This window comes from Ischnura elegans, chromosome 7, assembly GCF_921293095.1.
Source record: "Ischnura elegans chromosome 7, ioIscEleg1.1, whole genome shotgun sequence".
Classification (NCBI taxonomy): domain Eukaryota; kingdom Metazoa; phylum Arthropoda; class Insecta; order Odonata; family Coenagrionidae; genus Ischnura; species Ischnura elegans.
This window is the reverse complement of record NC_060252.1, coordinates 95,559,263-95,583,345: the sequence shown is the minus strand read 5'-3', so window position 1 is coordinate 95,583,345 and position 24,083 is coordinate 95,559,263. Positions and strand designations below refer to the sequence as shown.

Here is a 24,083-nt window from a genome sequence, read left to right as displayed (position 1 = left end):
ATGCTTGAACGAATGATTCCCGAGTTTTTTACTTGGACTACAGAAGCGGGACTAGAAAAGACTAGAGGCGTTCGAGATATATGTTGGGAGGAGAATGGAGAAGAGTATTAGAAGAGAATATTACCGAGAGTATTAAAATATTTTATATTATTTTTGTTAGTTAAGTAAATGGTTAAAATGAACGAGATTTGGTCTTATTGTGAATTGAAAAGTGATGGATAATTCGGGACAGGCCGTGTTAATGAGCAAAATGATCCATCTTCATCACCCGATAGAATACTGGCTTATCATCAAGATCTCTATCACCTTACTGCGCCAAATGATGGGGTATTTAGCCTCGAGGGCCCAAGACAGTGGTGTAGCCAGGGATTTCGTTCGGGGGGAGTCCAAACCGGGGGGGGGGGGGATTTTTGAAAAACAGGGTACTAATTAACGGGTTTTAAACTAATTTTAACACTTTTCATAATCGAAAAAACGTAATTTGTTGAAGAAATATTTTTTAAATTCATGATTTTTCAATATTTTGTTTCATTTTATGAAGGAAAATGATTGTTCTTTTATATTTCGGGGGGGGGGGAGGGGGTCCGGACCTCCGTGCCCTCCCCTGGCTACGCCACTGGCCCAAGATCTAAATATCCCTACCCTACGGAAGATATTGTGACGATGACTCCTTTCATTGAGATGCTGTTTGGAAATATAACCCCTCAGATCTTACCAGATTTTAATCTGATGGCACCACAATGGTGCTCGTCCCTTCAATTCCTTTTGCATTCATTGGGTGGTTTCCTTTACACCTCACAGTCGTCGATTTCGATACCACAGCAGGCGTTTTGCTTCCCCCGTGGCGAGAAATGGTTATCATGCTCCCAATTCTCAAATCCCACGTCGGACTTTGCGCCTGCATCCACGACTACACCCATCCTAGACTTCCTACATGCTATTTTCCAATTCCGGACCCTGCTCGTCAAACAAAAGCGAATCGAAATCGGGCCTTATCGGTCTCCAGAGGTGGTCCCTTTTGTGATCATCTCGGAGGGTGGGCCACTTTAAGGGTGAACACACGGATTTGATTCCCCTCCCCGAGATCCCCGAAGGAATCCAAAAGGTTGCCGGAGAGAGAGAGAAGCTCAGTCCCTTTTTCTATTTAGAGCGAGAGGCATTCCGAGAAATTCCCTTGTTGAGATGGCGAGAACGGAAGGGAACATCCCGCACAACAATTACCGCGTAGTCAAGTCCTACCAGATCACGCCAACCTTTTGGAGTCGTGGTGATGATTGATGTGGGTCTGAACGAAGTTCTGGAACTTCCAACTCTATGTGTCACTCTCTCGTTCAATCTTTGAATGGTGTTGAATGCTAGGCCTCCCGTTCTGACTGCTCATTTGATCACCTCTTAGTCATATGGGGTCACAGCAGAGTTCTATCGAATTGCCAAATTTGGTGAAACGTTCATCGTCACTTCACGGCGACTAATTTAATCTCATATATGGTTTAGATAGGTGAAAATAGAGTTCAAACCTTATTAAGACAGAGGCCTGTAATTAATCACATATTCAGAGTAGGGGGCAAGTGCTTCTCCTTGGAATACCTTGATTTTGTGGGACATTCGTATTTTTATGTAGACGTATAAGGCGGTTTCGGTAGAGTTTTAAGCCTGAGTTCATCTTATGACACTCCATTTTTCAATTTAGATACATTTCATAATGTCTGCAAATAGCTAACGATGAGTTTGGCTTTAACTTTTTGAATCCCAAGCCCAGGTATACCTCGGGATATATATTTCTTGCAAGAGACCCGAGCCCAAATATAGTCGGGATGTCGTAGTCCATTCCGTGGAAAATATTCCGTGCATATTTATAGGGTCCGAACAATTTAGTCAATTTCTTGAGCTATATGGTCTTCTTTTATTGAAGGTGCTGCCATTTAGCTGCTTCCTAATGTAGGTAATACTACTAAATTAACCGGATTTTATAAAAAAAAACATGAAAAACCGTGGGTTTTTCACCGTCTGCTCATGAAAATGCCACGAGCTTCAAAATCTTAAGCATTATCAACCGAAATATAAAACTGACGTAATAAAATGTATGGTTTACCGATGTGTGCGAATTGGCATCAAATATCATTATAAGCTATCCAGATTACTCCCCGCTCCCTCCGGAGCGAATTCCTGTCTACGTGGCTGGTGGTGCCAGTAATTTTTTCTCACAAGAATACTTCTCTTTTTTTCCTTCCAGGCGTGTGCACCAACGCCACGGCACCCAGCGTGAGCAGCATCAACCGCATCCTGCGCAACAGGGCGGCGGAGCGGGCGGCCGCGGAGTTCGCCCGCGCCGCCGCCGGCTACGGCCTCTTCCCGCACCACCACCCGCACCATCACCACCACCACCCTGCCGCCCACCACCATCCGCACCACTTCCCGCCCGCCGCGCCCTTCCCTTCCGCCGCCGCAGCCTGGCACCCGCCGCACTTCTGGTCCACTTTAGCCTCATCCTCCGCTTCGGGTGCGGCAGGCAGCGGAGGCCCCAACGGCACCGCGCCTGCTGTCTCTGCTGCGTCCGTGGGCGGCGTGACGTCCTCGTCGTCTCCGGCGGCCTCCTCGCCGGGGGGGTCGTCTTCGGCGTCTCCGTCGGCCGCTGGGTCCGGGGGCGGAGGTCCCCAGACGGGTGCGCAGGCCCCCAACCATCACCATCACCACCACCACCACCACTTGCCCTTCGCGGCCGCAGTGGCTGCCGCGTCCGGGTGCGGGGACCTGCTCATCCCCAGATACGGAGGTGAGTGCGGCTAGTAGCTGAGAAACATAACAAAGTATAATTGTCATTATTTATAATCTTCTATATTATTTTTACTGTATAGATACCTTTTTCTCAACTTATACGCAACCAAACTCTACAAATGAGGTACCAAAATGCACAGAATTTATCAGAGAATATGCGACGGCATATCTAACTTCCTAAGTATTGCTATTGTTTCCTAAAGTTGGTTTTTAAATAATTAAAAAAAAAAACAAAAAATAACAAAAACAATAAAAAAACCGGTAAATATTCCTGACATTAACGGCGCACAAACTCATATATTTGTTCTTTTGCAACAATATCTTGCATTCTTTGTGCAGTGACCCATTTTGTCATCCAGGATTTATAATGCTTTGCTTGGAACAATGCTTTTTAATGATTTCCATGTTTTACATAGTTCAAATTGAGCGTAATAAAAAAATTATTATGCATGTTTTGGCGGTACATCATGTGTTTCAACTTTTTTTTATTTTCCAAAAACAGTATGTTTTCATTGTTATATTATATATTTAAAAATTAGCAATAGATGCTATTCAACTCATTCATATATTCAAAATTCCATTTTTACTGAAATACGCATCGATATAAGTATATTTTTGATGCTAAGGTTTTAAAAAATGTACGACTTTATTATTAGTTTAGAATTAGCAGCCGGCACTCAAAGTGTTAATATCATCCTTTCATTTTACAAGCGTACCTTTAATCAGGGTTGATCAAAAAAATGCACTTGCTAGCCACTTCTGAAATGAATTATGAATCTGCGGGCAGTATACAAAACTCTCTATTTTAATTAATGCTAATGAATTAATGAAAAAATAATTTTAAACTCATTATTACCAAAACATGAAGACAATCGTCGAGGGACAAGTGGAAGGCAAGAACGGAAAAGGAAGACCTCGAACAAAATACATGGAACAAGTAAAGAAGGATGTGAAAGAGAAGAAATACGTTGGTGTGAAAAGATTAGCTGATAGGAGAACTGAGTGGAGAGCTGCGTCAAACCAATCCTAGGATTGCTGACCAGTGATGATGATTAACAAAACAATCATTATTAAATATACAATAATAAATTAATATAAAATTAATTTATAATAATTGATGACACAAATATAAATCTTTGCAAAAAATATTTATTAAACGAAATATTAATAATTAAATATATAAATTTATGATTATAAGTTATTTTTACACATAATATTTTCTTTCATTCATAATCGGCGTTCACTGCATTGGCCATGATAAAAATACGCGTAATTTTTAAAAGTGTGATGAATCTCAGGGGACGCGACTCGTCCACCGTTGACCACCACCAAAACCCTTGTTCTTGAAAGTCAATACAATTAGTCGTATTCTCTTCATTTTTTGTTAGGATTCGATGTTAAATGGAAAACTTTCAAAAAATCGTGCACATTTCTGTGGCAGACGCGGCAAGTTAGTCTCTAGATTTCGAATGTTGACAAGAAAATTGGCGATTTTGTCATTATCCGTGCATCTATTGCCCCCACTGAGGGAGATTTCAGCGGTCGAAGAAGAGGAGACAAGTTTTCGTCGTTGAGACGAGGAGATAGATGTTAAAATAGATGCCTCAAAGGACTTCCAGGCCTCATAGGAACACAAATGTCCATGCTGTCAGTGGGTTCTACCTGTCGGAAGGAAGAGTCCACTGGAGCATTTCACTTCTATCCAGGGGCGTTTTGTAATTGTTTTCATCCTATAAATAAAGGCCATTGCTACCTTTTTCTGAAATGGAAATTTTAAAAAATTAGTAAAACAATCGAATGCAATTGATAATAATGTTCACGTCTTCGGAAATATCCACATATACCTATGTGTATTTATATGTCCTGTGAGGGAAATTTTAGATATCTGAGAATGGAGGGAGATGAATTTTTATCGACGAGACGAGAAAATGAGACAGAGACATGAATTTTTAAAAATATACATAAATGGAATGGGACGAGCAGGCTTCATAGTAACGGAAATGTTCATGCCAGGATGCTATCAGAGGAGCTGATTGTGAGGCAGACTAAATGGGAGGACGACGAACCGGAGCGAATGTCCTACAATAACTTAAATACAGTACTCATGCTACCGATGTCTTCCTATCCTCGCAGACATCTTCAATTTCCCTGCGGGTACAGCATTACATTGGTAAGAGTGGAGAAGCAACCTATCATGTCAAGTTAGTAAAATTATGCGATTCGACTGTCGTGTTCGCGGAATAATTACACTCAATCTTAGCCATGCAGCAATTAAGAGAATTTGGCATACTGAGTAATCCTTCAAGAGGAAATGAGAATGGAAAATTCTGAACGTGATTGATAGGAAACTTTGACTCTACGACTACGTGTATGCGTGATATAACTGTGTATATATAGGTAATGTTGTCCTTAGGGGAAAATTTAGAGGGCAAGAGAGATAAATATTCACCGGCAAGATGAGGTGATAAGAAAGAAATCGCGAAGAGTGAATCTCTTAAAAGCCGCGCTAAAAAGTTACCAAAAACTAAAGCGGTCTTTATCATCATTCTGTCATCTAAAATTTCCTTGCGGGTGCAATTTTTCATTGCAAAAACCGAAAACGCAAACTTACTTGTCACACTCCAAAATTATACGAATCATCCGTCGCGTTTTCGGGAAAATTACACGCAATCAAACGATTTCCATCTGCCGTCGAAGCCACGTAACAATCAGGATTATCATAGGTCTTGAAGAGGAATTATGAATGGAAATTACTTTAACATGAAAGATTATAAAATATGTTTCTCCGACAATATGCATTCGTGAGCGTATTTATTTATTGCTGTCCTTGAGGGAAATTTGAAGGTTCTTACGAGAGCAGGGGACGAAATTTATTTGTTGTTTTGGCGATTTCATTTGCCTCCCTGATTATTCTCGGGTAGAACTTTAACCGTGAAGACGGCTACAATCTCGCCAGCGCGTGGAAAAGGGTCTTCAAAGATCCTGACCAATCAGGGCACACCTTCACAAAAAAGGCGGCAAACGGGGTGTATTTAAGATGAACAACTTTCTGCACTTCAGTGGACCTGAGGAAGCCAACTGGAACGTTGGCGAAATATTGCCCTACAAAATGGATAAACGCGGAAGAATACCCGGAAAAATCACCAGACACTTCGGGTTGAATTGCTGCGTGAGTCCCTAAGGGAAATTTCTACCGTTGGGGAGGAGAAGGGAGACAAAATTTCGTGTGACGAGAGGAGGCGATAAGAGAGAGAGGAATATGTAAAAATTAATCCATCAGAAGGGACGAGCAGGCCTCATAGGAACACAAATGTCCATGTCAGCGTGCGGTCTGAGGAACACGCGGCTGGTAGAAGAGGGCGACCCCGTCTCCCACGATGGGGCATGCTCTCTTCCTCTGTCCTTCGCAGGGGGAGCGGCAGTCGAAGGGGGGGGGGGGGGGTAGGAATGAGTGAGACCTCGGGGCGGTCAGATGTTGCCGCTGCGGCGTCACGCGATGCCCGCCCCACGACGTCCCTTTAACTACCCAATGTTAGCCTTTCTGTCGCCGATATAATGCGGAGGAAAAATTTTAATCGGCGTCGTCAGGATAGATAGCTCTCTACCTCTCGCTCTCACTCGTAGAGAATACGATATCCAGAGCATTGACAATGAGGTCGTTAACTCAAAACCGAAATCACGATTCATTGAAAAAAATCGATAGATGAATCGGTATCAGTACATATTATAATTGTAGTACTCTACCGATTAAGGTGGGTTTCCATGGAGAATTCAAGAAGTGACCTAGGAGTCTCCCTTTCCTTCCAGCACTGCCTTCTTTAATTCACTGTAAGGCCTACTCCCTTTCAATCTATCTAAAAATCCTATTCTTTTCATTCCCCTTTCTCTACCCCTAACATTCTACCCTCTAACACCATTTTCAACATCTCCTCCCCGCTAAGCACTAACTCCATCCATACCTTCTGTCTACTCCGTATCTCATCTAAAAGCTGCCTATCCTCGCCAACCTTAGCCAGCACTTCGTCGTTCCTTTTCCTCTCCGTCCATTTCACCCTCTCCATTCTTCTCCGTACCCACGTCTCGAATGCCTCCAATCTTCTCTCGTCTTCTTTCCTCAGTGTCCACGTTTCCGCACCGTAGAGAGCTACACTCCAAATCAAACTCTTCACTAACCTTTTTTTTTAACTCTTACATAACGATCCTCTCAGAAGCTCCTTTCTGTTCATGAACGCCTCCTTTGCTATTGCAATTCGCTTCCTGATGTCCTTGCTACTGTGTCCGTTTTCCTATAATGTGCTGCCCAAATAGTAAAACTGCTCTACTTGTTCAAGTTTTTCCCCACCTACTTTTATCTTGAGTCTCAAATTCCTCGCTCGCGATACTTTACAAAACCGTATTACCTTAGTCTTCTTGTGATTAATATCAGTACACATAAGTAATGATAATTCGTCTTTATTGGGCGAGATTGGGACTATAAAGTCCTATCTTTCATCTAACCCCTCGGTACACATTAAATTTTTGCAGAGGAATACATTGTCAATTTACACTTGAAGTAAAATGAGGTCTAATTATAAAAAATTGACTTATAAGAATGCTTTAAAAATACAAAATTGAACAAAGTTACATTTTACCAAGTGTAAAGGCCGTTTTACACGGGGCACGTACTTGCACTATCTGACGTGTCTACGAAGGCGCAGTCAAAATTTCGTCGTGTAAAGCGGTGACTTGCTAGAACACATGTGAGAATGCGTGAACGTGAGATGGTTAAATAGCCCCTGTTCTAATTTCGTTCATGCATTCACGCAATTCCACGCCATTTTAGAAATTAATGCAGCTCTAACCTGCGCAATACCGAGCCCCGTGAAACCGGCCTTAAAAAGATGTGAACAAACGTGGGAGAAACCAAAGGATATTAACTTGCGTCCTTATTGGAAAAATCCCACTGCAGGAAAACGTCCACACAAGAAGGGGGGCGTGAAAAACCTGCGAAAACCTACTGAGAAAGAGCTAATGTAAACGCGAATCTACACAATTACAAGAAAATAGAAGAAAATGTCACCCAGTGCCTATAACTCATATTACCGAGAACCCATAGTCGTAACGAAAAATAAATCATCATCATTCAGGCCTTCTATAGTAATTTTGAAATTTTAAAAATATGCTCAATTTGCCGCCCATTTCTAAGTGTTGGCGACGTCATTAAAGTTTGGGGTCAATCATTAAGTCACAGTGAACCGCTAATTGATGGAAATTATAGCTCATTAAAAAAATATTAAAAACGAAAAGGCAGAACTGCTTATTTCAACGTAAATTTATTAACACCGATCTAGGTTTCGACATAGCACGTCATCATCAGGGATACACACACAACAGTAAATACAAAACTTATGTTTAGGCAAAGCATATAACATTCACAATTTATAGAGGTAAGTTCAGTGGTGACCGTTCGAGTATCTTATACCTACTTATAGAAAATGTTCAAGCTTTGTCATTGCAAACCTGTTATTTGCACCTACTGCATGTGTAACCCTGTTGATGACACGCTACGTCGAAACCTAATTCGGGGTCAATGAAGTTACGTGGAATAACGAAGTTCTGGCTTTTCATTTCCAATATGAAGAGAAAATTCCGCCAAGTCATGCCTGAGACAACCTCGGTCATTTAATGGAATCAGTAAATGGAATGGGAGTGGTTTCTTTTCATATTAAAAAAATTAAACTTGAAATTTTCCTCAATTTTAAACTTTTATTACACTTAATATCGTTTTTTGAGGTCAATAGTGAGGTAGCACACATTAGCCGTTACTGATGTAGAACCTATGTCGATAAGTGTTGTGCTATGTAGCAGAGTAATGCTGGTATCAACCGTAGTCTTTTATCACAGCTCTTTGCAGGAACTAATTATCGAATTGCGATTTCAATTTGTTATGGCCCTTTATTCGCTACGTCGATGGTAAATTTATGAAGCCATGCTTCGCCAGCTTAGCGCTTATTGTTACCGTTTCATTTCTGTAACTTCAGCTGATTTACGGCTCGTTAGACTCAATGATGAAGATGAAAAGTAGGGAAAAAGGTCTCTTATCCGACAGGTTTTCATGCATGTACTTATTCGTTATGCAAGAATTCACACGGAAAAATTTTCTCTGTGCTTAGCTCGTACCATGCAATGTACACTCTAATGCCCCGAATGAAATACCCACCATATGTTAATATCTTGTAACCTCGCAAGCCGCCTAAAAAGGTGTGTGACAGGGGGTGATAGGACACCAGCCGTCTATGCATAAAAAGCAAATACTGAAGCAAAATTACGACGAGCATTTATTTAAGCCCTTAATGATTCGGGGGAAAAAATAGCCACCATATCTATCTGTTTGGTAAAATATCTCTCTTAATTTATCACTTCTGTCGGACCTGGAAATACAGTAGGGTACTAATATGATATTCTCCGTGTCGCTCCTGGAGATATCTATTCTCTATTATTCAAGCAATCTAAACCTAACGCACAGCCTTCGAGCCTCTAGCTGCCCCCCGCCTAATTCGATTAATGTCGGGGTAAGATATCCTTGCATTACAATTATCAGAGGTTCACTGCCTTCAATAATAGCTCACAAATTGTGCTATGATCCGCGATATTGGGTATTATCACCATTGCTAAATTATCTCCTGCTGATTTCGTTTGTGTTATTTCATTTCAAATGCTCATATTCTTTTCTTTATAGTCGTATTTTCATGAGAGTGAAATTGATAATCACATAATATATATGAACACCAAATAATTCTATTTTTTTCCCTTGAATTTCACCTTTTTATCATATCAAACCGTAAAATAATTAGCAAAGGAACTCATGAAAACGTTTTAACGCCGTTCGAAGCCTTGGTTTTCAGAACATCGAAAGACAACTGAATACAGTTTTTCAGAGAAATCAATATCTCCGTTTTTTCAAATCTATCGAAGGCTTCAACTTTCCACCATGAATATTCCCATTACTCTATTTAATATCATGGGAATAAATCGGAGCAACCATTTTTGTAGCCTCAAAAATACACAAAAAGGCTGTTCATCCTTTACTTCACATTCGTTCACACTTTAGGAGTCTAATAAATCTTCAATAATTATATATGAATTTACAATTTGAAATATGAATTTATGTTACTGTGAATGAGTAGGTACTTACATTTGTTTTATTCTGACAACGTTTTTGTTATTTTGGTAATTCATTTTTTGGTAATCCATAATGCTGCCAGGTTCATTCTCTCTTGAAATAAATGGATTTTAATATTTATATATGTGTAATACAACAAGTTGGTAGAAGATAAACATATTTGTGATCAAATTTGCACATCCAGACAAGCGTCGGACTGTATAGTCCCAGTTGGCGTATGTAATCTAAAAGAAAATTTTTAAAAACTAAACGATAACTACATGAATAGTATAAGGCATAAATGTCAATTCGATGGAAATGGTGTATCATATAAAACAGAATGAATTCCAATTTTCCTTTGATGAAATATTTAATAATGATAAGTTTTAATGCTCTAACCGAAAGTTTGTTGTTTTATTAAAGCGCAAAATGGTTATTCATTAAGTTGTTCAGTTTTGCATGTTTGAACTTTGCAGCTGAACATGATAACTTAAGCATCTTTTCTTTCCTTAAAAAAAATGAATGTTCGGACGCGCAGCGGGTGTGCCGGACGCCGAGTCTGCGCTGGGCCTGGGCGGCGGGGGCGGTTGCCGGGACGACGACGACGCGGGCAGCGTGGATTCTTCGGACGCGGCGCCCAAGTTCCGTCGCAACCGAACCACCTTCTCGGCCGACCAACTGGAGGAACTGGAGCGGGAGTTCGAGAAGAGCCACTATCCGTGCGTGGCCACGAGGGAGCGGCTGGCCAGCAAGACGAGCCTATCCGAAGCAAGGGTGCAGGTGAGGATCCAATCACGAATTCAATTATTTGATAAATTAAAAAAGAAAAATATACAGCTCTTGTGTCCAGAAATTTAAAATACATAATTCACAGTGTCCGGCGATATCTGGTGGAAATGTTTTATATCTATGAGAATAAAATAAAATGGTTAACTTCCACACAATTTCATTTACAAAGTACCGACCCGGTTTCGACACGTAGTGTACCAATTCAAGGTACCCACTTGGCTTTCCAAGCTCTGTATGTACCGTTCAGCGGTAACCTTGATAATGACACTACGTGTAGAACCCGGGTCGGTACTTTGTAAATAAAATTGTGTGGAAGTTTACCATTTTATTTTATTCTCATAGATTTAAAATAGCAAATTAAAAGTTCATTCTCATCACCATCACCGGTCAACAATCCTGAAGGCCTGGTTACACTACACATTACACTTGCAAGTTAATATCTTTTTGCGTGAATGACTTTTGTGGACTAGAACGGAAAATGTAGGAATTCAAGAGCCAAATTAGAATAGGTTCTATTTTCCACTCATGCGTTCGCACATTTTACAGGGGGCATTTTCTTGTTCATTCACGCGTTCATGCATTTAGGCATTAACTCGCAGATGTTAATGTATCGTGTAACCAGGCTTTAAGATTGGTTTAGCACAGCTCTCTACTAAATTCTCATATCAGCTTATCTTTTTACACCTATATGTTTTTTATACTTTATATCATTCATTACCTTTTACATAAACATTGTTTCAGCAGGAAGCTGCAATATATTATGAATTGGTAGGATAGACAATGTTAAACATTTATGTCCATAAACATGGGATTGCAACTCCTTAGCTACTGAGCCATGGAAAAAAAAACATTTTTTGGATGCATTTTTGCAGTAACCATGAAAACGGTTTTTCTTGGGTGTCCGGCCTCTTATAAGTTTTATTTTATAGTCGAAATTTTAAGGGCATAGAATAATTAAGGTTGGACGAAAATGTGCGATTTTAATTTTCTGAAATAATTAATCTCAAAACAAGTGAGATTTCTCAATTATTGCTGATTTTCGCTCAAGGCTCTCGTTGATGGTATTGTATAGCTCAAAGAAGTATTGTAGATCCTTCCTAAAACACCCCTTAATATATTCGAGGTATTCCTTTTCCTTTCTTGCCATCTACTTGTCGACGGTATTCTTCATCAGGCCACCATGTCTCAAGATGGTGTTATTCCGTCTTGTTATTAAGATTTTCAGGAGGCTTCTCTTCTCTCCCACTCTTTTTTCGGATTTCCTTATGACTAATTCGGTCTATCCATTTGATCCTCATCATTTTTCTGTTGCACCACATTATAGAAGACACTAACCCTTGATTTCTCTGCGACTTGCATTGTCCATGCTGTTAATTTTCCACAGTTACTTTTATTACTCATCAGCATCAGCAATGCACAATCAGTTTTTGGTGGTTTTACGTTTCCTTTAATTGAAAAACAGCACAAAATGCATTGAATTTTCTGCGGTACTGCATCACCTGAATACAATACCAAATTTACTGAAACTGGTCGAGAAGCCAAATCAAAATATTTGTTAAAAAGTGACACTTTTAATATACTAATAGTATGATGAGATCACACCAGATTAAGCGTGAAAGAACTCTCTATGGAATAAATTATCTTTCGCTTTTTCGAATTTCCTATTTTATTTTGCGAAACCGAAAAATAATTCACGAAAAAATCAAATGAGAAAAATTGTTGCGTCAATTTTCAAAACCACTTCTAGAATTCCATTGAGCAAATATTTTCCGAGAAGCAAAATTGTCCGTGCGTTTTCAAAGCAATCGAAGGCTTTAAATTTTCCTCGAGGATATATTTTTACATAAATCCATGGAATGAATAAGTAAATATGGAAAGGTTAGCTAATGGTTGAATAGAAAAGGGAACTGCGTGGAATCGTTATCAGGATTATTAGAATTTCATCACTATATAGATTAAAATTTCCTTCAGTTCTGAGGATTAAGCGCAGTAATTATTTAGTTATTTTTTATCTGTTTTTACTTATGCTCACCTCCCCGATAGCGGCATAATTAGACTTTTACATCAGAGGATTTTCAGCAATTAGCAATGATGGACTCTCAGAAACACATTTGTCAGAGATAGGGGCAGCCAACTCAGGCGTGACTCGAACCAGCGAGCTACGGTTTGGAGGGTGAGGACTTGACCCAGTCACCACTGACACCAAAAAATAATATCGAATGTTTTCCAAAATATTTTCGGTTCCATGTCTTCACCGATTCGATAAAAATGTTTCTCTGTGGTTAGTAAAAAAATATGAATATACTTACCAAAAAATAGACTGTTTTACGTTCTTTTTCATCGCAAAATTTAATAATGCCGTTACAATACAGGAAGCAGAAGTGACATAGATACAAAAAAGCATACATGTTTTCACCTTAAAACGCAGCAAAATTATAATTAATTGTAACGGGCGTTACTTGGTGGAAATCCATAATCGCAGGAATAGAAGGATCAACAACTTTGCTATTTCCACAAAGTAATTAATTGACACCGACCATGGTTTCGTTACATAGTAACATTATCAAGGTGATAATGTTACTCTGTAACGCAATGTACCCACCTTGATAATGTTACTCTGTAACGAAACCATGATCGGTGTCAATAAATTACTATGTGGAAAGAGCAAAGTTGTTGATCCTTCTATTCCTGCGCAGCAAAATTAAAAACTTCATAACCACTGGATGATAAGTTTACATTTTCCACTATGGTATGGATTTTCGGATGAAAAATGGGAAGAGAGATGCTATTTCGAAACCATCCGGCCACGTCTCGAATATGCAGCGAGTATGTGGAATCCGATGCAGATAGACGTAATCCGTGAACAATGAAATTATCAAATGAAAGCTGCGGGATTCGTCCAAAACGTTACATAGATGTAAAATGAATTAGGCTGGGAACCGCTAGTGACTTGGAGGCTGCGCGCTAGGCTTATTAGGATTATTGACCAAATGAGAATAGATATCTTTACAGAAACACGGACAATATCATACTAGACTGTATTTCCCCACTGTATTTCCTGGACCGACAGATACGGTAAATTAAGTGATATATTTTTCCAACGGTCAGATATGGGAATTCTTGTTTCCCCAGGGCTCTAAATAGCGCAAATGCCATTGAATTCAGTGACGCCCATTCTTGTCGGTATTTGAGTTAAGAACGATTGGGTAGTGTGTATTGAATAATTTGACCGGCTCGAAGGGAAGTTAATTGGTCAATGAATGGCGACGAGGCTCACACTTACCATTGGAAATATCAGCGTAGCACACGAATAACAAAAATAAACGATCTAATAATTTTAGTCAAAAGTGCCCATGAAATCATTAGCTAAATCACTAGCAGTGTTTTGAGGAAATAATCAAGCATTGTTGGTTTTCTGATACTTTAAATAAAGATACCCTTTTTCTGCGCCTTGTCATTGAAGCTGCCATTTTGCCATTGCTTGTTGACTTTTAACGTGAACATTTTCCCCCAAAAAAAATCGTGGAATTTCTCGTTATCCAAACTCAACTCTTTACTTGATGCCATTTCATATTTGGCTATGCCTGACGTTTAGACGGTGCAATAATTCTTTATTTGCAGGCTGCATTTCTGGTGATATGGTTAGAACATAAGTTGAATAAATCATTGGCAGCTTATACTATCGGAATTTTGCTCGCATGGAAAATTGATTATACATTAGAATTGACTTTTTTCTGACGCTGGCCGCTTTTCAACTTATGTCAGGCGCAAGAGAAAGAATTCTAGTTTTGTTCTAAGAAGGTTCTAAAGGAATTCTAGTTTGCTTTCAAAGAATTACCAAGCAATACTTACTGTCGTGGAAAACAAACTTCTACACTCCTTTGAAATATATTCTGTTTCTTCCTAGTATTATGCACTTATCTCCCTTATTTCTCTATGATAAGTGAATTTTTATTTACTTCTTATGAACTTGATATGTCTCGATTGAATACAATAGCATATTATATTTTCTTACAATTCATGTGTTGCTTTTAAATAGATATGCATGCAGAAAACGTTGACTTCTTTTTTATTTTGGTAATTATTTAATGCTATTTAATGATATTGATTACTTGCAATGTATAGCCAAACTTCAAGAAGAGGTATTTTGAATTGTTTTCATTTTGAAATATGAACGAATACTTCATTTCATCTCATGATTTTTTAACAGCTATAAACATTCTGAAATTATATTCATTGATTTTCTATTTCTAAAACCTTTCTTTGATAATGTATATTTAAAACCTATTTTCAAATTCATATGCTTTCAGGCTTCTAGACTTTGTATATTAATTAAAAATAAATTTGAAAATTTTATCTATTTGCAAAATTGGTGAAATTATGCTTGAGCCTTTGGCAAAATATACCTGAAAGTCTAGCTCAGTATCGAACAGTTCATAATTAGTGTCTTTGTAAAACTCTCTAAGCTGGTTTTATAATGTCTGGTCAGCATATTCCTCTAGGTAGTGTAACAATAACTATAATTGATCATGATCATTTTCTCATGATTAGAAAGTAATTTCAAATAAAACAACAGTCAGAGCATATGGTCTCAAACTGGAAAAAATGTTTGGAGTTATGTATTTTATTTCTGGAAGATTTTGTATGTGATTTTTACATTTTTTGTAATGATGATAAAATTTTCAGTGTATATTCACAATTTTGACTCTTAATTCTTTAAAATTTAACTGTGAATTAATATAAACATGCTCATAATACATTTCACAGAAAATGAGTAAGGACGATAACGTTAGAAAGAGAAATGCTTCCTACATTTTATAAGAATTCGCTGAGCCAGAGATTATAAAACCGGATACTATAGTGTTATAAATTGCGGTTGCAAACCAATCAGAGCAAATGAACTAAAACCGGCGTGTACTCTTAACCCAGGTTTGGTTTTCCAACAGACGAGCCAAATGGCGGAGGCACCAGAGAATGAACCTCCTAAAGCCCTTCGGGGGGGGGCAGCAGGGGTCGACAGCCGGGGGCCCGGGGGCGGACCCATCCTCCCGAAGCGGCCCGCCCGCCTCCACCACCCCTGGCTCCCCCTCAACCACGCCCCCGTCTCCTCCACAACTGCCTCCGGCTCACCGGACGCCCCCACCTCCGGCATCCGGTTCGCTCCGGATGGGGGGAGAGCATAGCGCCTTCAAAGCCCTGCACCCGCACGCGGCCGAAGACCCGGCCAACCGGAACCACCACCACCACCAGCAGGCCGACTCGACCGGAACGCCACCGGGTATCAGGTTCCGGTCCAGTCCGGTCGCCGACGCAGAGGACCGGATCCGGCATGCGGCCTCGCCCGCGTCGTCTGGTCACACGACCGATTCGGACGCGGAGATCAACGTGAACGAGTCGGACAGCGAGGAGGAGGAAGCGAGGAAGAAGAGGCAGAAGAGGTCCCAGGAGCGTGAAGGCGGATCGCCCGGAGAGTCGGACCGTCGCGACCGGACTACGAACTGTTCAGCGGCTGATTCGTCCGGGTCGGATAGTCCCCAACCCATCCTTCAGGTCCCGCCCATACCCATCTCGCTGGGTCTGCCCTTGACCCTACCGCTGCCTTTGCCCCTTGCCCTGTCGCGTGCCATCGGAGGGCCCCTTGGTTCCAACGGGACTAGCCTTGGCCCGACCATGGGCCACCACCACCCATGGGACATTAAGAGGCACGCGGGAATGTTTCAGCAGTTGGGGCATGTGAGAGAGTTGGACGGAGAGTGAAGATCAAAAGTATGGTAGTACAGTGAACTGACAGGACTGAGATATCAGAGAGTAGGCAACTTAAATGGATTTGTATACGTGTGCAATTACCGAGGATAACAATTCTTGTATTCCTATCCAAACAAAATGTGAGCCAGATAGTAGGCCTGTATTCTATGTGATCAATGGATGGGATGTTCGATCTACTCTTGACCCTTTCAGAGCCACCTATCGGGCTTCCTCGAAAGGTATCCGTAGCAAGCACATCAGTTTTGCTTTCCAGCCCCAAATGTGTTTGGAATCCCATATCTACGGTCTGTAATCCAGCATTATTTGGACTTGTGAGGGCTAAACTCTTTTTAGATTCTCGTTGAGTACTGAGTGCGTCCTTAAGGCGTTGCCAATGAGACACGTCTGTAGCAGATGAGGATGTTGAAGGTTAGCAACGACTTCTGAGGCGAGAATATAGGGAGAAGTAAACCTTGCCGTAGTTAGTAAAGCGTCGTAGACGTCGACGGGACAATGACTCGGACTTCGCTTAGGAAGATTTCAAGGTCGTTGGGATCTATTTGGGATCTAGATGCTCAAAAAGTGTTTGGGAGATGCAGTCAAAGGCTTATTTACTCCAAATGACCCCCCACCCCCTAAAGATATTATACTCTACAAATAAGCTTCTCCCTAATTCCCGCGAAAGTTTACTGGCTACGGCCTTGTGAAGTCTGACATGTACCTAATAAAATCAACAAGTTGTTTTTCACGATTAATGGCCGGCAGTGATCGGAATTTGTGGGTGTTTCTTCTGAATTATGCTGACGGATGGTTTGAAATATCTCTTCATTCTCTTAAAACTGAAGATAGGACCACCGTAATCGTGGTACTTACAGTACCCCGAATTCTCCCTTCTTAATCAGTATTAAATAAACAACACGATAGAATGATAAACATGGTACACAGCGTCTTAAATGTATCCTATACATGTGGAATACTTAATTATTTTTTTGGAAAATGCTCTGATGGCAACAATCCCTTTATCTTCACCTTCATCTGTGTTATCTGTAAGGATTAAATTTTCAGTCCAATTTCTGAAATTTTGAACGACTGAAGTGAAATTTCCTCACGTGCAACATTATAAAGTATTACTCACTGAACAGAATTTGATATAACTATGGAGTTAAATAGTGTAATACAGCTTCTAATGATTCACTACAACGTAACGTGTCTTAAATCTATTAAGGTTGACCATTAGTAAACTTCATCATCTAATGACAATAATCTAGAAATGGAGTTTCTTCTATCGAGAAACATCAAAATCAATCGCATTCTCAGATACTTTTATAACGAATGGTGAGTGGTCTAAATAGTGACTGTAGGGATATTCCATTCATTGATAACACGCCAAATTACAACGAGTAAGTTTTCGTGAAACGAGCTTCATCGAAAGATATATTTCTTTGACCGATTAAAAAGAGGGTTAATTATTTCGGAAATTTCATTCAAAAAGGAATTTGAAATTCATTATTAAAATTGCAAGTTAAATAGAAATTCCCGTACAATGGTATCTTAAAGATATTGTAATCTACATGGTAAAAGGCTAAAATCCATTCAAGGGTTGATAATTCTTTCATTTTTATGAAAATTTCACTTTTACTAATGCAGCCAAAATTTAACGGCACGCAAAATTTTGGTGAGGTTTGTGTCTTTTTCCTATGTGAAATGAGGGAGCTCGTTAAAAAGTCAAACTTAGGTATTTTGCCGATATAAGCTCACTCTGGTTGTTTTTGTTATGATTCGATACGAGGCTTTCGATATTTATTCTCAGTTTTTGGTTTCATTTTCCTCGAAGGCTAGTGATTATCTTCTGTTTACTAAAATACTGTTAGTGTCAATATTTGTTAACGATCTTCTTTAGGATTACGCTATTATGGCGTGCGAAGTTACTGTTATTTGGTTAACCCAAAATGCTCTTTCGGTAAAATTAGAAAAAGCTCTTTGTATAAGGTACAAATTCAGTTGACCATAAAAATTTCTTACTGCTATGAATAAGTAATCTAACCGACATTTCAAAAGATTCTACTCTAGAAAACTAATTAGCCAAAAATTCTTGATGCATTGATTGATGCTCTCCTGGGAAATTGTTGCGGAGTGATTTCGTGAATGATTTATTTTTACTCCAGAATATTTTGAGTTTGACTTAAACCCTCTGAAATCTCTTCCGCGTAAATTCACAACGTTTTTGATGACAGCACGTTTCGCAGGCGTTCAAGTCTTCTTCTTCTTGCCAGAAGTAACCGTTGCAGTGTTTGGGGCAGGGAAATACCGATGTCCAACATCGAAATCCAGGATGTTGTAATGCATAGTCATATCGGATGAAGGTAGCGAGAAAGAAAACCTGGAAGCCGAATCCGCTATTCTCTGCGTATTCCTTATTTCCAATTTTTGTGCATGATTCTTTTTCTTTAAATGCGTTGCCTAAAATTTAAAAATCTGTCCACAGCCAATTTGCAAGAATTTTATTTTAATTTTTTCATCTAAAAGAGAACGAGATGAATTCTGACTCTCTCTTTCTTTTAAATCCTTACTTTGTCTACACACCAGTGATAGTATTGATCAATATCGAGGAATATGTGCATTTAAAAATCTTAAATTTCAATGGTGCCGAATAATTCAACTCACTGGTGTTTCATTTTCCGTATAAGGCATATTCCTCACAAATTATGTATGTCGTTTCTAAATGCTGTTTGATGATTTTTCTCAACGCTAGTAGCAAATGACTCAATTAAGAGTGAATGATTTATTAAGTGAAAACAAAAAACATTTCTTAGCCACGAAAGTAACCTTACTCAAACGTACCTTCTGTTCTCTTTCCGTTCTCATTAGTCTCATGAACCGTTTAACTTAAGATGTGTTGCAACTTTATTTTCCCTGAAAAACCGTGCATATTGCTATTGAAAAATGTATTTATTCTCCCTGAATAAAGTTTGATATAGATGACTCGCAGTAACATACCAGGATTTCAGTTAAAATTGAGCTAAGGGGATTTATGTTGTGCTTTTTGCTATTGAGAATAGTTTATACATTTTATAATTTTATTTTATCCAACGCTTATGTCTCTCTGACATAAATAAGTAACGTACATAACATTCCTATGTATTTTGAAGTATTGGAAATTTTAAAATCGGGAATTTGGTCTTAAAATAAAGAAAAATCCTTGAACTCATTTGGAAAAGGAAGACCCTTTTGTATTGCACATTATATGCCATGTAAAACGCAAGGAATGACTAATTACTATTGTGTTTTTGTCTTTGAAAACAACATTTTCGTTATCTGATTTTTTTTTTTGATTCAATGGCTTCAGAGTAATTTTCAAAAAGAAAGACAAAATTTGACATAATTTCAAGCTTGAAGAAAAATTCCCCAAGTTTGGATTGGTTTAACAAATAGATATTTTGCGTACAGATTAAATAATGGAGCAATAGGGATAGTGACTGTGAGTTGGGCGAAGCAACTAGATTTTACTGCCTTTAATTGACGGTAATCTGAAAATGAAATTTAAGACTTATCACGGTGCCAATTGTTGTAATGCCTAAGGTATGGGCGTTCAAAGTCATTGCATCAAAATTATTTTTTTGCAACATTAGATATCTGATGCGATTATAGAAGAATGTAACTGCAAATAATAAATCTTCTCCCGAGGTCATGAATTACCGCGCCATGATATCTAGGCTGCATTTGATTTGGGTTTACGTCAAGGACTTACTAATCGTATTTTCATTTACAAGTAGCTCTCATGGCTATTGGTCCAAAACTCCTCAAATAAAATATCAGTTGCTGCTGACTTGCAGTGAATGTTTTTTTGTTACCTTATGAGAGTGAAAACAAGCGAAATAATTTTACAATGTTTAATAATCTCAGGACTAATTCGTTTTAGTTCAATTTATATCTATGAGGAACACTTCTTGATTATCTAGTATGAGGACTGGAATTGTCTTGAAGCTCCCGAAGTTGTCAGTGAACAGTTGGTGCATTATAATGATTTGGTGTTACATTCAAGTTGTGAACTTGTTATTAAGGATGACCATATTCTTTGGTTTCGGCAATTGCTCAAAGAAGCACTCTCCCAAAATCCTGGGGTCATTTTAAAATATACCTTTACCATGCTAAGCTGGACGCTGATACGTTTGGAAGTGCAATGAAACATTTTATCAATGGAGATATGGCAAGCTATGCAAAATGGCTAGCTTGCTCGCAATAGCTATTTTTGGGAATATACTCAGCAGCGTAAAATGGTTGATTTATTCGTCCATGTTTGGCAAGATGTTGAAAGTATGTGATGCCTGACACTAAACCTGTGAAATATAAATATATTCCACAATGCCAAAGCCTGTTTATCTCAAAAATAAACATTCGTGTTTTATTAAGACACTATAAGTGTCGTCTTTGTATATTCTTGTATCATACTGGAAGAAAATAGAATTCGTGTGCTTCGGTGTAAACTTTTCTTTGGTTAAGACTTGATATACGGTAATGAATCACGGAAGCATTTATTATAACCACGTGGTCGCCATTAGAAGCACCGTTTGATATTTTTTAGTAGGAATCGTTACTTTTGACGTTAATATAAATATATTGAGCCTCTCCTGGTTTGGTAACATTACTTCTTCTTGCGTGAAGTGTGCGCATTGACAACCTTCTTTCATCAACTAAGTGCAATGAAATCTTGGCTCACCGTGGTGAATTCATGCAAATATTTCTCATGACAATTGACTTGCGCATAGCGCACGAGTGATGTGTCCTTGCACTACAGTCCAAGAAAAATATAATAATACTGTATACACCTAAAATACTGTGTTGATTGCTGCACGGGCGGAATGAATGTGTTTTTTTACGACGATGTGAATGAAAAAACGAACAAAAAAACGTTTTCTGTGGTTGAATATTGGAGTGAAGTGTATTTTATCTTTATTGGTGTTCAAGATTGCTACTGGACAAGGCAATTTCACTCTCTGGTCACTAGTGCATACGTAGTGAATTGTACATGGAATGTGATGTGTGTTGGTCAGTCTTTATTCAGCAATGTTAAGTTCCCACTACACTATGTCTTGTGTCCCGATCTAAGTTCGCACATTCCAGGTTCCGGAAGCACTAAAAAAAAACTCTCGTACATATAATAGATAAATATATATCTATTTAAATACGTGTATGTATAAATAGGATGTTCATGTAGTTTCATTGCCTTCTTGATGGTGTGAGATTTCCCCTTTTGAAAGGCGGGATGGAATAAATATGGTTGACAGCCACAAGCTCACCTCTTCATTTTCATCACAAAAATGCCACATTTTCGTCAGAAATTCATTACCTGTGTATCGGATTCTCATTCAGCTGATACATTTTATGGGCATGCCCTCATTTTATCCATAATTTGCTGATATGCGTATTAACGATATGAATAACAGTTCCAGTTAAACTGCTACCAACCAAAACTTAATAGCTAATACCAGCTGAAATATGTAATTCACAACTCCTTTCCGTCTACTATAACCTTCGTCTATTGTGTATTTATTTTCTTTGTTTGCAGGGAATTCCTAACAGAAGTGAATTAGGAATTACCCACTAAAAATGTCACTCCATTCGATCGTTTGCATAGCTGATATCAATTTTGAGCTTACCCTTCTAAAATTTGATCTAATTCTCAACTTGAGCATCTATCTTCGTTTATCGTGTTTTCCACATTCATATATTGAAAAGAAAAACATTTTATATATTTTTTCGTTGTATTTAGCCTTAGCCTTAGTCTTGCCTTGGCATTTTTGCTACTAGACATTCTAGCAGTTTGCTAAATTATTAGGCAAGGTTTCCTACTTTTTTTTACTGCCTAAACCGAAAGATTCTTACTCGTACGTATTTCATGCTCATACATTTTTAAATGACGAGATCTATTTCTCGCGATTAAATGAAAAGTGAAAATTTTTAACCGCGCGAAAACGTGATGGCTATATATGAATGCTGGGAAAAGCCTGTGTGACGTCATTCTGGTTCCGGCTGCCACTGTGTGAGGCCACCTTGGAGCAAGCCTATGCGCGCCGCAACGATGCAAGCTGCTAGCAGGTAGCGCTTTGCTTAAATAAGGATTATTATTCCCCTATCAAACGAAGAAACTTTCCGAACTTAGGTATTTTAAATGTGTGGTTGTTAAGAAATGTTTCCCTGAGCTCTGTGCCTCATGCTTGCATTGGTAATCTCAGACGATGTAAAATTCCTGACTACTCGTATAGAAACTAGGTCCCTGTGACGTGACGTGGAGTGGCATCGCATGGCCGCCAATCTGGCATTTTTTCAAATGAGGTTAGAATTGAACATTAAAATTCGTCTAAACTAGGATTTCTTAGACCAAATAGTTTATATATTATGTATACACTAATGGTGGAAAACGAATCGCAATCAATGCCTTTCGTTTTCTTTGATGAAGGGAACTATCCTATTTTACAATATTTTTTGCTGTGAGTTTAAATTATTTTCCTATCTTGTGGTTCAGTTTCTATTCAACCACATTTAGAGGATAATCTGGGTAAATGGGGAACACGCTAAATAGAGGCAACCACTTGGGTCCTAATATATAATAACTAACCGAAATGCACAGCATTTTCATTAATTTATGAAAAATTTAAACCATTTGTCCTACTTCTCCCGCAATGACTTCCCCACTGATTTATTCATTTATTTAAGAAACTCTTGGCAAACTTGCTTTCACATATTGCCTTAATAGCTAATGCGTTTGCAATTATTTTTCTCTGCAATTTATTCGGTCTCTATATTTTTAGCCATTAGATAAGTTGGTTAATTTCATTTCATTCTGTGAAGGTACAATTCTAGGTGTTGGTTCTTACTTTTCGGTGTACACCGACATATCAATATTATCCACCCTTTAATGTTTTTAGTAACTCTTCCCTATTGAAGATGCATATTTTGTTCTCTGAAATATTTCATTTAATTTTATTTTTTGCGGATTTTCCTCATCCATGTATAATATTTCAAATCCCTCTATCTCCATTCTCCTGATTTGGGAACACGTGCTGTGTTGCTCAGCTCTCTTCAGCTCCATCTTACAGGTAAATTCCATTGATACATCAATGATGATGTATTACATCATTTCCTCTTCTTTCCCACTGTTTTTTTACTCTTGATTATCCATACTACAAGTGAATTATTTAACGAAAAAGAAAAGAAAAACTTTGTCATACTCCACAAATTTATTTGCATCAATATTACTATAAATAAACGTTTTATAATAATGTTAATAATAAGAAATTGGTGAAATATAACTAAGTTTTTTATTAAAAAGGACTTGCACAAGTTTGAGCCTTAGATGATAGAAATCAATTAGGCGTTTTTTTATATTTTTTTCATTACGTGTTTTAGCTATGGAAAAACTATCCATTTCTTATTTTTTCATATTTTTTACGGAGTTACTTTAATGTGTAGGGCCACAGCACTAATTTTTGAGCCTATTTTGCTATCTTTATTCCATAACATTTTCGGAAATGCACTGATACCAAAATAAAGACTGATATATTTCCCAATGGTAAATGTAAGGGTGATACCAGTTCATCTTATTTTTTATCTAATAAATAGTACTGTTGATATC

General features: G+C 38.5%; 1 protein-coding gene across 2 annotated transcripts in view; it reads left to right on the top strand.

The window, feature by feature from the left end:
• The window catches only part of LOC124162496 (paired box pox-neuro protein-like), a 281,621-nt gene extending 259,879 nt beyond the window's left edge, over nt 1-21,742 (top strand). The window contains exons 4-6 of one of the 2 annotated variants that reach the window (XM_046539055.1): nt 2,234-2,773; nt 10,455-10,696; nt 15,635-21,742. In XM_046539055.1, coding sequence (XP_046395011.1) covers nt 2,234-2,773; nt 10,455-10,696; nt 15,635-16,462 — 1,610 coding nt within the window. In that variant the 3' untranslated portion in view covers nt 16,463-21,742. The remainder of the gene's footprint in view (nt 1-2,233; nt 2,774-10,454; nt 10,697-15,634) is intronic. The other variant, XM_046539056.1, reaches the window with a different exon arrangement.
• The last annotated feature ends 2,341 nt before the right edge of the window (nt 21,743-24,083 follow it).